At 45.3% G+C, this 15697-nt stretch overlaps 1 protein-coding gene and 2 gene segments (V, D, J or C); all 3 read right to left on the bottom strand.

Moving 5' to 3' along the window:
* The window catches only part of LOC112664875 (immunoglobulin lambda-1 light chain-like), a 123628-nt gene that overhangs the window by 22273 nt on the left and 85658 nt on the right, over nt 1-15697 (bottom strand).
* The window catches only part of LOC118352450 (immunoglobulin lambda-1 light chain-like), a 131601-nt gene that overhangs the window by 35868 nt on the left and 80036 nt on the right, over nt 1-15697 (bottom strand). The window lies entirely within an intron of this gene.
* Nucleotides 11456-14336, bottom strand: LOC125753696 (immunoglobulin lambda variable 3-21-like). The segment is given in 2 exon segments: nt 11456-13888; nt 14273-14336. Coding segments are annotated over 2 exon segments (441 nt in total).

The following is a 15697-nucleotide window of genomic DNA, read 5'->3' as shown; positions in this document are numbered from 1 at the left end:
GGAATAAACCTCACCAAAGAGGTAAGGGATCTATACCCTAAAAACTATAGAACACTTCTGAAAGAAATTGAGGAAGACACAAAGAGATGGAAAACTATTCCATGCTCATGGATTAGCAGATTAATATTGTGAAAATGTCAATGTTACCCAGGGCAATTTACACGTTTAATGCAATCCCTATCAAAATACCATGGACTTCCTTCAGAGAGTTAGAACAAATTATTTTAAGATTTGTGTGGAATCAGAAAAGACCCCGAATAGCCAGGGGAATTTTAAAAAAGAAAACCATATCTGGGGGCATCACAATGCCAGATTTCAGGTTGTACAACAAAGCTGTGGTCATCAAGACAGTGTGGTACCGGCACAAACACAGACACATAGATCAATGGAACAGAATAGAGAACCCAGAAGTGGACCCTGAACTTTATGGTCAACTAATATTCGACAAAGGAGGAAAGACTATCCATTGGAAGAAAGACAGCCTCTTCAATAAATGGTGCTGGGAAAATTGGACATCCACATGCAGAAGAATGAAACTAGACCACTCTCTTCCACCATACACAACGATAAACTCAAAATGGATGAAAGATCTAAATGTGAGACAAAATTCCATCAAAATCCTAGAGGAGAACACAGGCAACACCCTTTTTGAACTCGGCCACAGTAACTTCTTGCAAGATACATCCACGAAGGCAAAAATGAACTATTGGGACTTCATCAAGATAAGAAACTTTTGCACAGCAAAGGATACAGTCAACAAAACTAAGACAACCTACAGAATGGGAGAAGATATTTGCAAATGACATCTCAGATAAAGGGCCAGTTTCCAAGATCTATAAAGAACTTCTTAAACTCAACACCAAAGAAACAAACAATCCAATCATGAAATGGGCAAAAGACATGAAGAGAAATCTCACAGAGAAAGACATAGACATGGCCAACATGCATATGAGAAAATGCTCAGCGAGGAGGGAGAGTTTGACTTCTTCTTTGCCAATTTGAATGCCTTTAATGTCTTTTTGTTGCCTGATTGCTGAGGCTAGGACTTCCAGTACTATGTTGAATAGCAGTGGTGAGAGTGGACATCCCTGTCTTGTTCCTGATCTTAGGGGAAAGGCTCCCAGTGCTTCCCCATTGAGAATGATATTTGCTGTGGGCTTTTCGTAAATGGCTTTTAAGATGTCGAGGAAAGTTCCCTCTATCCCTACACTCTTTTTTTGATCAGGAATGGATGCTGTATTTTGTCAAATGCTTTCTCTGCATCTAATGAGAGGATCATATGGTTCTTGGTTTTTCTCTTGCTGATATGATGAATCACATTGATTGTTTTACGAGTGTTGAACCAGCCTTGTGTCCCGGGGATAAATCCTACTTGGTCATGGTGAATACTTATCATAATGTACTGTTGGATTCTATTGGCTAGTATCTTGTTGAGAATTTTTGCATCCATGTTCATCAGGGATATTGGTCTGTAATTCTCCTTTTTGGTGGGGTCTTTGTCTGGTTTTGGAAGTAAGGTGATGCTGGCCTCATAGAACGAATTTGGAAGTACTCCATCTCTTTCTATCTTTCAAACAGCTTTAGTAGAATAGGTATGATTTCTTCTTTAAACGTTTAATAGAATTCCCCTGGGAAGTCATCTGGCCCTGAACTCTTGTGTCTTGGGAGGTTTTGGATGACTACTTCAATTTCATCCCTGGTTATTGGCCTGTTCAGGTTTTCTATTTCTTCTTGTTCCAGGTTTGGTAGTTTGCAGCTTTCCAGGAATGCGTCCATTTCTTCTAGATTGCCTAATTTATTGGCATATAGCTGTTCATAATATGTTTTTAAAATCGTTTGTATTTCCTTGGGGTTGGTAGTGATCTCTCCTTTCTCATTCATGATTTTATTAATTTGAGTCTTCTCTCTCTTCTTTTTAATAAGGTTGGCTAATGGTTTATCTATCTTATTAATTCTTTCAAAGAACCAACTCCTGGTTCTGTTCCACAGTTCTTCTGGTCTCGATTTCATTGAGTTCTGCTCGAATCTTAATTAACTCTCTTCTTCTGCTGGGTGTAGGGTCCATCTGCTGTTTTTTTCTTTAGCTCCTTTATGTGTAAGGTTGACTTTTGTATTTGAGTTCTTTCCAGTTTTTGAATGGATGCTTGTATTGCGATGTATTTCCCCCTTACGACTGCTTTTGCTGCATCCCAAATATTTTGAATGGTTGTATCTTCATTCTCATTAGTTTCCATGAATCTTTTTAATTCTTCCTTAATTTCCTGGTTGACCCTTTCATCTTTTAGCAGGATCGTCCTTAACCTCCACGTGTTTGAGGTCCTTCCAAACTTCATGTGATTTCGTTCTAATTTCAAGGCATTACGGTCTGAGTATATGCAAGGGACAATCCCAATCTTTTGGTATCGGTTCAGACTGGATATGTGACCCAGTATGTGGTCTAATCTGGAGAAAGTTCCATGTGCACTTGAGAAGAATGTGTATTCAGTTGCCTTTAGATATAAAGTTCTATAGATATCTGTGAAATCCATCTGGTCCAGTGTATCATTTAAAGCTCTTCTTTCTTTGGAAATGTTGTCCTTAGAAGACCTATCAAGTGTAGAAAGCGCTAGATTGAAGTCCTCTAGTATAAGTGTATTATTCTCTAAGTATGTCTTAACTTTGGTAATTAATTGATTGATATATTTGGCAGCTCCCTCATTCGGGGCATATATATTGAGGGTTGTTAAGTCCTCTTGTTGGATAGATCCTTTAAGTATGATATAGTGTCCCTCTTCATCTCTCACTACAGTCTTCGGGGTAAATTTTAGTTTATCTGATATAAGAATGGCTACCCCTGCTTTCTTTTGAGAACCATTTGAATGGTAAATATTTCTCCAACCTTTTATTTTCAGGCTGTAGGTGTCCTTCTGTCTAAAATGAGTCTCTTGTAGACAGCAAATAGTTGGGTCCTGCTTTTTTATCCAGTCTGAAACCCTGTGCCTTTTGATGGGGTCATTAAGCCCGTTTACGTTCAGAGCTACTATTGACAGATATGAGTTTAGTTTCATCACGATATCTATTCAGTCCTTGTACTTTATGGTCAACTAATATTTGATAAAGAGGAAAGACTATCCATTGGAAGAAAGACTGTCTCTTCAATAAATGGTGCTGGGAAAATTGGACATCCACATACAGAAGAATGAAACTAGACCACTCTCTTGCACCATACACAAAGATAAACTCAAAATGGATCTAAATGTGAGACATGATTCCATCACAATCCTAGAGGAGAACACAGGCAACACCCTTTTTGAACTCGGCCACAGTAACTTCTTGCAAGATACATCCACGAAGGCAAAAATGAACTATTGGGACTTCATCAAGATAAGAAGCTTTTGCACAGCAAAGGATACAGTCAACAAAACTCAAAGACAACCTACAGAATGGGAGAAGATATTTGCAAATGACGTATCAGATATAGGGCTAGTTTCCAAGATCTATAAAGAACTTCTTAAACTCAACACCAAAGAAACAAACAATCCAATCATGAAATGGGTAAAAGACATGAAGAGAAATCTCACAGAGGAAGACATAGACATGACCAACATGCACATGAGAAAATGCTCTGCATCCCTTGCCATCAGGGAAATACAAATCAAAATCACAATGAGATACCACTTCACACCAGTGAGCATGGGGAAAATGAACAAGGCCGGAAACCAAAAATGTTGGAGAGGATGCGGAGAAAAGGGAACCCTCATACACTGTTGGTGGGAATGTGAACTGGTGCAGCCACTCTGGAAAACTATGTGGAGGTTCCTCAAAGAGTTAAAAATAGACCTGCAAAAAAGAACAAAAACAAAACAAAACAAAAACAACAACAACAACAACAACAAAAATAGACCTGCCCTACGACCCAGCAATTGCACTGTTGAGGATTTACCCCAAAGATTCAGATGCAATGAAACTCCGGGACACCTGCACCCCAATGTTTCTAGCAGCAATGTCCACAATAGCCAAACTGTGGAAGGAGCCTCGGTGTCCATCGAAAGATGAGTGGATAAAGAAGATGTGGTTTATGTATACAATGGAATATTACTCAACCATTAGAAACGACAAATACCCACCATTTGCTTCAACGTGGATGGAACTGGAGGGTATTATGCTGAGTGAAGTAAGTCAATCGGAGAAGGAGAAACATTGTATGTTCTCATTCATTTGGGGAATATAAATAATAGTGAAAGGGAATATAAGGGAAGGGAGAAGAAATGCGTGGGAAATATCAGAAAAAGAGACAGAACATAAAGACTCTTAACTCTGGTAATCGAACTAGGGGTTATGGAAGGGGATGAGGGTGGGGGTGGGGTGAATGGGTGATGGGCACTGAGGGGGGTACTTGACGGGATGAGCACTGGGTGTTATTCTGTATGTTGGCAAATTGAACACCAATAAAAAATAAATTTAATATAAAAAATAAAATAAAATAGATGATCACATAAAATTGACATTATTTTATTGCTTGACCATGTCTCCAGACACATCCTCTAGTTTTAAGTGATTTTATAATATTCCCCCAATTACCCACCCAGAGGTTTACTCGTATTGACAAATAGATCCAGACAGATACTACCAGAAGCACATCCGAATAGTATCATTGACAGTGAGGACTGGCTTTCCCAATTAGATTACACAGTGTGGCTTCTCCCTAGATTGAATGATTCATATTGGCAGCCCCAAATTTTGGAGAAAAAAAATATACTTAAAGCACATGAGAAGATGAAAGCATGTTTCTCAAAAAAAAAATACTGTATTTGCAAATATGCATGATGATTACAGGCATTTTAATTTTTTCTCAATCTCTTAAACTCTGTCACACACAAAGTGTCTTTTAGTAAGTTCTGGTCAAGTTCCTTGGTGCATATCCCTGATATGAAATTAGGAAAGTGGATGACAAATGGCTGGGAGACAGCTCTGTGCAGATGGCCCCCTTTTCCCTGGAAGCTGATTCTGGGATGGGGTCAGACTGCAGGAGGTTTACCGGAAGAGTGACTGGAACCAACTCGTGTACAAGGGATGGATGGGAAGCAGGGTGGACAGAAGAAGAAATCAGCTACTGTGGAGCTTTGCTGCTGGGATGGCCCTTCCGAGCTTCTCCAGGTGGGCTGAGAGGCTGGGCCTTCAGACTCTCACAATGATCAACCTTTGGACGCCCGCTGCCCAGGTCAGGACCATGACTTGGCTCCAGGTGGCTCTCTTCATCAAGGTTGCTGACAGATGAAGGCAGGGCTGTCTGTGGGCACCTTTCCCAGCAGATGGGGCAATAAACCCTTCATTCCAGAAAGGGTCTGGTGGTGCATCAAACTGTCTACCAGTTCAAGTCCTCTTGAAGTCAGGTGGTTTCCCATTCTCTGCTTTCAGCAAAATTATAAGAATATGAAATAGAGCTGCCAGTTGATAGGTCATTGAAAAAAATAATTTTTCACAACTGGCCACTAATGATTTTTAGCATATAGGTAGGAAGAAGCTCAGATCTGTGAGTGAAATTGTATCACAAATTTTCTGTTTATGGGGACAAAGTTTCTTCGAGTTGCATATAAAAATGGAAGCCAGAACAGAAGAGATGCAGGGCCCTGCTTCATTTTAGCAGGATGTTATATTCATCTATGGATCCATGTATCAACTCTATTTAATGATTATCTACATGAAGTTTAATGTTTATGTTGTTTTGATCACATATTGCTATGAATAATTATGATGCAAACCCAGTGTGGCAGAAAAGAATTTAATGCTCAAGATTACAGGCTATGAAAGTAAATTTTAGGGACACCAGGGTGGCTCAGTGGTTGAGCCTCTGCCTTTGGCTCAGGTCGTAATCCCAGGGTCCTGGAATCGAGTCCTGCATCTGGTTCCCAACAGAGCACCTGCTTCTCCCTCTGCCTGTGTTTTTGCCTCTCTCTCTCTCTCTCTGTGTCTTTCATGAATAAGTAAGTAAAATCTTGAGAAAAAAAGAAACTAAGTTTTAGAATGTAAATTTAATGTATATTTCTAGGACTGAGATGTACAGGGGGACAATGGATAAAAGATTTTGAGGTATAAAATGGTATAAATGGATGGAAAATTTCTAAATGTTAGAGAAGAATTTTAAAAAAGAGTGGGCATCCAATCACAATGTTACTCACTTCCGTTCTATATATGTAAAGCGTGTCGTCAATGTTTGACACACCTCTGATGAAACTTTACATATCAACTTAGAAAGCAGCAGGGAGTGTGAACCCGGATTCTCTTGGGGGTGGGTGGGTTGTGGTGCGGAGCGCCCAGCTGTGGACTCTGTCCTTCTCCCCTGAGGAGATTCTTCTCAATGCATAAACGTCCAGGCTCTCTGTGCAGAGTGATCACATAAACTAACAGGCAGAAGGGCCTCCGCGAATTAGGGGCCAGCTAGGAGCTAACTCCAGGGATCACTCCTGGGAGAAGTGAGTGAGGAGCTAAGACCAGAGAGGGGACAATGTTCAGCTAGTAGGGGGACCTCTGGGCCCACAAGGTGCTGACCACAGCCTCTGTGACTCATAACAGTACCCCCGCCACCTGCCATTTCTCAGCAGGGTAAATGGAGGCACTGAGAGGGCAACCTGCTAGAGTCTCCCAGCCCTGGAGGGCCGGGACCAGGACCAGAGAGGATGGCTGACCTACTGGCCTACAATTGCTCAGACAGCTGGTGAGAGTGAGCGTCAGGCCAGGGTAGGAGGGTTTGGGTCCCATTCCTCTATCTGCCTGTGTCTCTGTGAGTCACTGCCAGGTGCTCCAACTGCCATGGCTGGTGGCACAGTAATAGCCGCGTCCTCGCTGGGGGCCCACTAATGGTCAGGGTGGCTGTGTTCCCCGAGTTAGTGCCTGAGAATTGCTCAGAGAATCCTGAGGGCTGGGAGCAATCATCATCGATAAGCATCACGGGAGCCTGGCTTGGCTTCTGCTGGTACCAGTGAGCACTTTTTCTTCCAGAGTTGTCTCTCCCACAGGTGATCCTGGCCATCTGTCCCAGGGCCACTGACATAAACAGGGATTGAGTCAGCTTGTTGGCAGCCATGGAACCTGCAAGAGAGGACATGAGAGGTGGGTTTCCAGCTGAGGGACTCTGCCTTCCTGGCCTGGCCTGAGCTCCAGGGATTCTCTTACTTAGCCCTCAGAATTGGCCCCTCCCATCAATCTCAGCCCAAGAGGCCCATGGGCCTGGATGGAGCCTTTGAGCCAATGTGAACCCCTGGGCCCTCTTCTCTGGGTAGGTGTAGCCCCTTAGAGCTCACACTGAGCCAGTGAGCACAGTGGGGTGTTTCACCCCTCCAGCCCCTCATCCTGTGGCAAGGTGAAGAGATCCTGTCCCCCACTGCAACAGGAGCTCAGAGTCAGGGTCAGGCTTGTCCCAAATCCCAATGAGCCCAGGTGTAGCACCTATGTGGTGAGCCAGGAGGCTGAGGAGTAAGGGGTCCAGGCCATTGTGGAGATGCCCTGATTCTGCTCCCAAGGCCTGAGACTGGGCAAAGTTCCTCCCAGGCCTCTCTTATCCCCTTGCAGGACAGACCTGCTGGTCATGCAAATCAGCCATGGCTCAGGGGCTGCTGCTGAGGAACTTGTGGTTTCAGAGAAGAAAGGGCTTAGCCCCAAGGAGCACAGAGAGGGGAGAAGTGTCCCTCGTAGTTTCCACCCTCAGCTCAGGGGATCCTCCTTCTCCTGGTGGTCACATAGTCATGGTGGTAATGCTGAGATAGTCCTGGGCACCCAGGTCTTTCCTCTGTTCCATTCTGGCTCAGATGGGAGGGTGGTTAATATCATCCAGGACTTCTAAGTGTCTCATCCATCGTTGTGATAGAAACCACCTGCTGGTCTGCTACTAGTTTCACCTTCAGAAACCTTTGTCTCCTCTGACACTCCCAGGCCCCAGGGTAGTCACCCTTCTTGTCCCCACTCCAGGGAAATCCTGAGTACTTAAGGGCAGCATCCTACTGCAGATCGCAGTTTGTGATCTGTGAACACCTGAATCTGAATAAAGTTCCTCCCTTGCCAGGTGCACATGTTAAAGGCCCATGGAGGTGCTGCAAGTACCTGCCCTTGGCCATGAGCTCCTGGTCAGGTAGTAGGCGCCATTTCTCAGTATCTCTGATGTGTGGTGAGGGAGGGACACATCATGTGCTCAAAAGATAAGATTTGAGTAAAAGAGAATGAAATTTGGTTGTGAATTATATGAATATCTCATGTGAAATTAAAATTATATTTTTAATTTCATTGCTAGCAAAAATGCATTAAGTGATAAAAATAGTTAATGTAATTTATGAGGTTGAGTAATGGTTCTTGAATAACTGCTGTATCCTTGGAATGGGAAAAGAAAAAAGAAAAGGAAAAGGAAAAGGAAAAGAAAAAGAAAAAGAAAAAGAAAAAGAAAAAGAAAAAGAAAAAGAAAAAATGTTTGGCATCAGCCCCCTAGAGAGGGAGGAAAGGAGGAAATTTTCCTTGTGGCTGGTTGGGAGGCTCTCAGAGCAAAGAGGGGTGGGTGGGTGGGAGGTGGGAGAGCTGGGGTGGGTGGGATATGTGTTCTCAGAGGTAGTGGGTTTTATAGACTTTCAAGAGGTTTGGCAACACTGGGGTGTGTGTAGGATATTGAAGTCCCAATACTGTGCCAGAGAAATGGGTAATTACTGCAAGATCTGGATCAGAATAGGAAGGAACCAAAAGATTTTGTACATTAGAGTCAAACATGACACTCAAGAAGGAGGATGGATACCTTTTCCTTCAGATCTCAGGTCACGGTTTGCATGTTTGAAGCCATGATGCCAGGCCCGCTCCATCACCAGATGGCCAGCCTGGTGATCTCTGCTGCTCCTCTGGGCCATGGCAATCGCTGAGGGGCTCATGCCATGCCCTCTGGGATGTGTATATGCTTTCAGTAGGTCATGCATTAGAACTATGTGGTTTTGCTTCTCCCTGGTCAGGATTCATGCGTCTAGGAATTGGAGTGGAAATGGGAGTGACAGACTCACTCTTATCCCCAGTAAGCCACCAACAAAATGTTCCCTTCTCATCCCTGGCATTCTGCGCTCTGCTTGACTGTGCCCCACTGCTGGTTAAGAGTGTGCCATGGCCCTTCCTGGCTCCTCCTTGCAGTGGGGCACTGGGAAAGTAGGGGACACTGGCTGCCGTGATTCATGGTGACTATCAAGAGGGAATTGGTTTTCTACTACCCATCTGGGGTAAGCAGGTGTGTGTATGGATTCAGGAGATCCCCTAATATTCCTGGGACCGTGATTATAGTCATAAATTCACCACAAGCCAATTCAGCAGGTCTGATAATGGACAGATCTTCCAGAATGAAGGTTTGGTGATCCCAACTGGCAGGAATGATGACAAGCTCAGGTATCTGCTGACGGAAAGGGCATATGGAGTGGCGAGTGAAGAAGGTAATTACAGACACCACAGTGACCACAAGGTAGTAGCAGAAATGAGCCTGATGCAAGGAGCAAGTGTTTTTTCCTTATGGTGACATGAATATGTTTGAGTATATATTAATAATATGCTTTTGTTCTATTCTTCTATCTCATTCCATTATTGTCAAACATCAGATGGGTTAACACAGTTAACTTTGTCTCAATATAGAAGTCATATGATATCAAATCAGTTGGGTCAAAAATAACTATCACTACAGACCACAGTATATTTTGTATCCTCTTGTGGGGAAAGGCTGAGCATGTTTGTAATTTTTCATTGGATAAAATTCATCATTTAGGTGGAAGCAAGGTTATCAATATTCTATTTAGTTAGGTTAGCCTGGATAGGGTGGATTTCATGATTTCATGTAGATGAGGGGTGGACCATGGGGGCTTATGGAGTGTCGACATTGACGGGCTGGCTGTATCCACAGAATTGTCCACAGAATTGTCCACATTTCTGGGTTCGGTGGGTTTAAAGAGAGAATCTTGTGCAAGATGTGGGGGGTAGATGTAAGGCAGCACTCATTGTGCATCTCCTGTGGCTGTGCATCTTCAGGCCACTTTGTAGAAGGAGGCAACTGTTTCAATGTCCCTCATTTGCCGTCAGGATGGATGTGACTCTCCAATTGTCAGAACGCAGAGCACCTAGTGTGTCTGCCTCTTTTTTTTAAATAATAAATTTATTTTTTTATTGGTGTTCAATTTGCCAACATACAGAATAACACCCAGTGCTCACCCTGTCAATTGCCCCCCTCAGTGCCCGTCACCCATTCGTTTTTTTAAAAATACAAGGAATGAACTGTTCTGTTGCTGATTTTGACACACGTAACAGGGTTTGGGAAGGGCCAAACCAGAGTTTGTGTGTATACAGTGGCCTCCTCAGTTCCCTGAGAACTGTGTCAGAGATGCCAGCCATCCTGAATCAGGTTCCTGGAAGCAGACTCTGAGATGGAGAAGCGCATGTGTAGGACATCTGGGAGGAGTGAGGGAGGCCAGACTGGTTTTTAGGAGCAGGGGTCCACAGAGAGTGAGCCATCGGATGAGGCCTCCTTCCTGCAGGGGGCTCTAAAGCCGGGACCTTCCTGGACTTCTGACCCTGAGGCAGGGCCTTGGGATCTTGGACTCAGGCCATCATTTAATTGAATCTCTCTGAGAAGGGGCAGAAACCTCAGGAGTCATTTTTCTGAAACAAGAGCACTTCCCAGTGAGGAGCAGCCCTGTGACCTGCCAGGGTCTCCAGCAGTGGTGGACAGATGTGTGAGCTCAGAAGAGGGGTAACAACACAGTGAGTAATGTACTGGTCTGCTCAACTCAGAATCCCCAGCTGCCATGGTAGCAGGGCTTCTGGAGCTCAGCTGAGCTGGAAATTATGGGCTCGTGTTCTGGTCAGTGGGTAAAGGAGCAGCCTATGACCACCATGTGGAAATGCAGGGATAAAGACGTCTTTACATGGATGGATGTTTCTTTCTGTTTGCCCTTCCACCTGGTTCCTCCATTTCCAAACATACTCAGGCCCAATTTTGGGAGCCCCAGTCAACCCTGATATACCCTCTGTAGGTGCTGCCTGAAGGGTCAATGACTAGGGAGGTCTGGGGACTGGAGGGAAGGGTGACACAGACAGGGAAGGGGTTTTTGTCTCCCTTCCCCATCTGCCTGTCACTGTGAGGAGTACCACTACTGTCATAGGACTGACAGTAATAGCCATCCTCGTCCTTGTCCTAGGCCCCACTGTTGGTCAGGGTGATCATGTACCCCGAGCTAGAGCTGGAGGCAGAAAATCGCTCAGGGTTTCTTGTGTACTATAATAGATGACCAGCATGGGGGCCTGGCCTGGCTCCTGCTGGGACCATGAAACATATTTATCTTCAATGCTGTTTCTTCCACAGGTGAGGCTGGCCTTCTGTCCCAGGTTCACTGACACCAAGGGTGGCTGTGTCAGTACATTGGAGACCATGAAACCTCACTGACAACATAAACAGATCAACACAGATTTTGCATATGTATTTTATATTGTATTGTCTCAAAACAGTAAGTCAAGGAAAAAAATGCTGTGAAGAAGAACATTAGGGATATCAGGATGGATAGCGCTGGTGTGTTGGGCCGAGGCAGCCCTGCCCAGCCATCACCATGTCAGCTTCCAGCAGGACGGGTGCTGTGCTCACTCCAGTTCTCAGGCAAGGACATAAATGGGCACATGGCTGATGTGCGTAAGTACCTGGGCATCGCCACCAACATGCCCTAACATTGTGACAAAACAGATGTGAACTCCACTCAGCTCCTGCACCTGGCATCCCCCTATGCTGAGTGTGGGTCATGTAGCCTGTCCTTGCCTTGTGACCAGTGAGAGAGGCCCAGCCAGGGAGTCATGTGAAAATGGAAGACTTTGCCTCTGGCTCTAAGGTCAAATTCCTTGAGTACAGCAAGATCTGTGTGAATAGGGAGGTCACCCACCCACTGTGGAAGGGGATGGAAGCCCAGCCAACAGATGGGGCAGGCTGGGAAATGCCATCAAATGGACCTTCCCCAAGTTCCATATTGACCAGAAGGCTGTGTAGTGACGTAGTCTGTGCCACAGAAGGTCCCTGGTAGTAAAGGAAGACCTTCTCTGCTTCCCACAGCTCCCCAGGCATGTGCCCCCCCTCTAAGCCCACTGCCCCTTGGAGCATTCCATGGAGGGCCCTTACTGTCTCCCTGAAACCAGGCCTCTGCTGCGGGGTAGACCTTGGAGAGGCAGGCACCCTCTACTGGAGGAATGTCCCTCCAGCTGTCTGGCTACTCAGCACCCCCCCCCCATGGCTATCTTATGGGAATAAAATATACAGATCTTGGGGAAAAGCATGAGGAAGAGAAAATACATTTACTGTTGTGTAAAGCCTTTGGAAGTAACTGGACTCAAGCCACTCAAACCTGTGTTGATCAAGGGTCAACTGTGTGCATCTCCTGCTGGTTCTGTCTGGAGAACCCAAAGGAAGGTACCTCATTAGATACACATCTTTGTTCTCGAAAGGGTTTAGTCTAGTGGTTGCTTTAGGGTTTACAGAACCAATCTACCTTCCCAAAGTCTACTTTCCAGTGAGTTTATATCTCTTCACATAGGGCATAAAATTACTTTAATGTGTTCGTCTCACCCCACATCCCAGTTGTGTGCTATGCTGCTCATGTGTTGAGAGTCATCACCAACCAGGGCATCTTGTTCTTATGTTTGGCTTCACACAGTTATCCAGAGACAAGAATATGAGACAGATGTTTCTACATTTGTCCATGGAGTTCCCATAGCTGATGCTCTTCATTCATTCCTTTGTGTGGCATCACATTGTTCTCTGATAGACTCTTCTTTTGTCTGAGGGGTGTCTGTCACTCTCTGTCACAGTGTCTGTGGGTGACCAATTCTATAAAACTGTGTAGTCTGAAAGCTCTATCTTGCTTCACTGTTGAGAGATATTTTCCCTGGAGAACGAATTTCAGGTTGAGAGATTTTTCTCTGTTACAGATACATAATTTAATAGCTTTCTTTTAAAGGGTATTTCTCCAGTGTCTTGCTCTCTGCCGTGCTCATAATAAGAAGCTCCGTTACCATATTTATTCATCTGCATGTGACATGCACCTTCTCTCTGGGTGCTTCGTAGACGACTCTTACTGCACGAAGTGCCCCACAACCAACTGGGGCTCCGTCCATTTCTTTCAGGCATTTTGAGATCTTATTTCATTTTGAATAGTTATTATTTCAACATCGTGCAGTTTGCTAATCTTCCCTTTTACACCGTCTAATTGTTCTCAGTGTCATCATTGCGAGCATTTTTACTCTCAGATGCTGATTGCGGTTCTCTTCTCCAGAAGTGAGATGTGGCCCAGTTCAAGTGTCATCCACGTCTGCACTGAACATGATCAGTCATGGCTCCGCCTATTTCGAACAGGTGGACTCTCCTGGCCTTGGGAATTTCTGTGTCATCCCTCACACATCCCTGCAGAGCCGACCTGCCAGGCAGGGAGGACACGGAGGCTTGTGGATATCAGACCTGGGGCTTGAGGCCCACCTGCTCATGCTCTGTGCACAGGCCTCCAAGGCTGGAGGGGAGGGTGACACAGATGGGGAAGGGGTTTGTGTCCCATTTCCCATCTGTCTGTGTCACTGTGAGCATCAGCGCTACTTTCCCACACCTGGCAGTAATAGTCAGCCTCATCGTTGGTTTGGGCCTCACTGATGGTCAGGGTGGCCGTGCTCCCTGAGTTGGTCCCAGAGAATCGCTCAGGGATCCCTGAGGGCTGGCTGTTATCATTATAGATAATCAGCAGGGGGGCTTGGCCCGGCTTCTGCTGGTACCAATGAACATCTTTCCTTCCAATGCTGTTTCCCCTACAGGTGATGCTGGCCGTCTGTCCCAGGGTCACTGACACTGAGGGTGACTGAGTCAGCACATAGGAGGCCACGGAACCTGCAAGAGAGAAAATGAGAAGTGAGCTTGCAAACTCATGTCTCATCTTAGGAAGTCTTCACCTTCCTGACCTGGATTGGGGTTTAGGGCTACTCTGGGCACAGGACACCCCCTCCCATCAGTCTTAGCCCCTGGGCCACTGGGCTGGTGGATGAGCCTTTGAACAAATAAGAACCCTAAGGCCCTTTACCTGGCCAGATGCTGTCCCTCAGGGCCTCACATGGAGTCAGTGAGCACAGTGGGGGGATTTCACCCTCCAGCCCCTCATCCTGCAGCAGGGTCATGAGCATCCTGCCCCCCACAGGCAGTGGCTGCTGAGCTCAGTGTCAGGACCAGGCTTGGGGCAGTTCTGGGATCTGGGTGGTGTGAGCTTGGGCTCAGCACCTGTGCAGTGAGCCAGGAATCCAAGGAGAAGAAGGGTCCAGGCCATGGTGGAGGTGCCCTGATTTGCTCCGAGGGCCTAGGCTGGGCGCATTCCTTCCCAGGCCTCTCTTATCCCCTTACTGGAGGCACCTGCAGGGTATGCAAATAATCTGGGGCTCAGAGGCTACTGCTGAGGAGCTTTGCGGTTTCAGAGAAGGCTCAGCCACAGGGGGCAGGGAGAGGAAGGGGGGGGGGCCCTGCAGACCTAACAACAGCCCAGGGGATTGGACTTAACCTGCTCATCCTCTAAATGGTTCTGAAATCTCCTCTTCAGAAATTGTCTGTTCCTTGCTTCTGGGTGATCATAGGCTTCTTAGGTCAATGCAGTTTCCACTCTGATCCCTGTTTGTATCCAAATTTGAAGAAAATTCTTTTTTTTCTTTCTTTCTTTCTTTCTTTCTTTCTTTCTTTCTTTCTTTCTTTCTTTCTTTCTTTCTTTCTTTTTCTTCTTCTTTCTTTCTTTCTTTCTTTCTTTCTTTCTTTCTTTCTTTCTTCTTTCTTTCTTTTTTATTTGTGTTCAATTTGCCAACATATAGAATAACCCCCAGTGCTCATCCCATCAAGTGCCCCCCCCTCAGTGCCCGTCACCCAGTCACCCCCACCCCCCGCCCACCTCCCCTTCCGCCACCCCTTGTTTGTTTCCTAGAGTTAGGAGTCTTTCATGTTCTGTCTCCCTTTCTGACATTTCCCACTCACTTTTTCTCCATTCCCCTTTATTCACTTTCACTATTTTTTATATTCCCCAAATGAATGAGACCATATGTTTGTCCTTCTCCGATTGATTTACTTCACTCAGCATAATACCCTCCAGTTCCATCCACGTTGAAGCAAATGGTGGGTGTTTGTTGTTTCTAATGGCTGAGGAATATTCCATTGTATACATAGACCACATCTTCTTTTTTTAATTTATTTTTTATTTTTTTATTTTATTTTTTTATTTATTTTATTTATTTTTATTTATTTATTCGTAGAGATGCAGAGAGAGAGAGAGAGAGAGGCAGAGACACAGGCAGAGGGAGAAGCAGGCTCCACGCAGAGAGCCTGACGCGGGACTCGATCCAGGGTCTCCAGATCACGCCCTGGGCTGCAGGCGGCACTAAACCGCTGCGCCACCAGGGCTGCCCTATTTTTATTTTTTTTAAATAACAAATTTATTTTTAATTGGTGTTCAATTTGCCAACATACAGAATAACACCCAGTGCTCATCCCAGACCACATCTTCTTTATCCATTCATCTATCGATGGACACCGAGGCTCCTTGAACAGTTTGGCTATCGTGGACATTGCTGCTAGAAACATTGGGGTGCAGGTGTCCCGGCGTTTCACTGCATCTGTATCTTTGGGGTAAATCCCCAGCAGTGCAATTGCTGGGTTGTAGGGAAGATC

The sequence above is a fragment of the Canis lupus genome, chromosome 26 (genome assembly GCF_003254725.2).
Source record: "Canis lupus dingo isolate Sandy chromosome 26, ASM325472v2, whole genome shotgun sequence".
Lineage (NCBI taxonomy): Eukaryota > Metazoa > Chordata > Mammalia > Carnivora > Canidae > Canis > Canis lupus.
The sequence above is the reverse complement of the archived record's forward strand: the minus strand, read 5'-3'. Positions and strand labels throughout refer to the sequence as shown.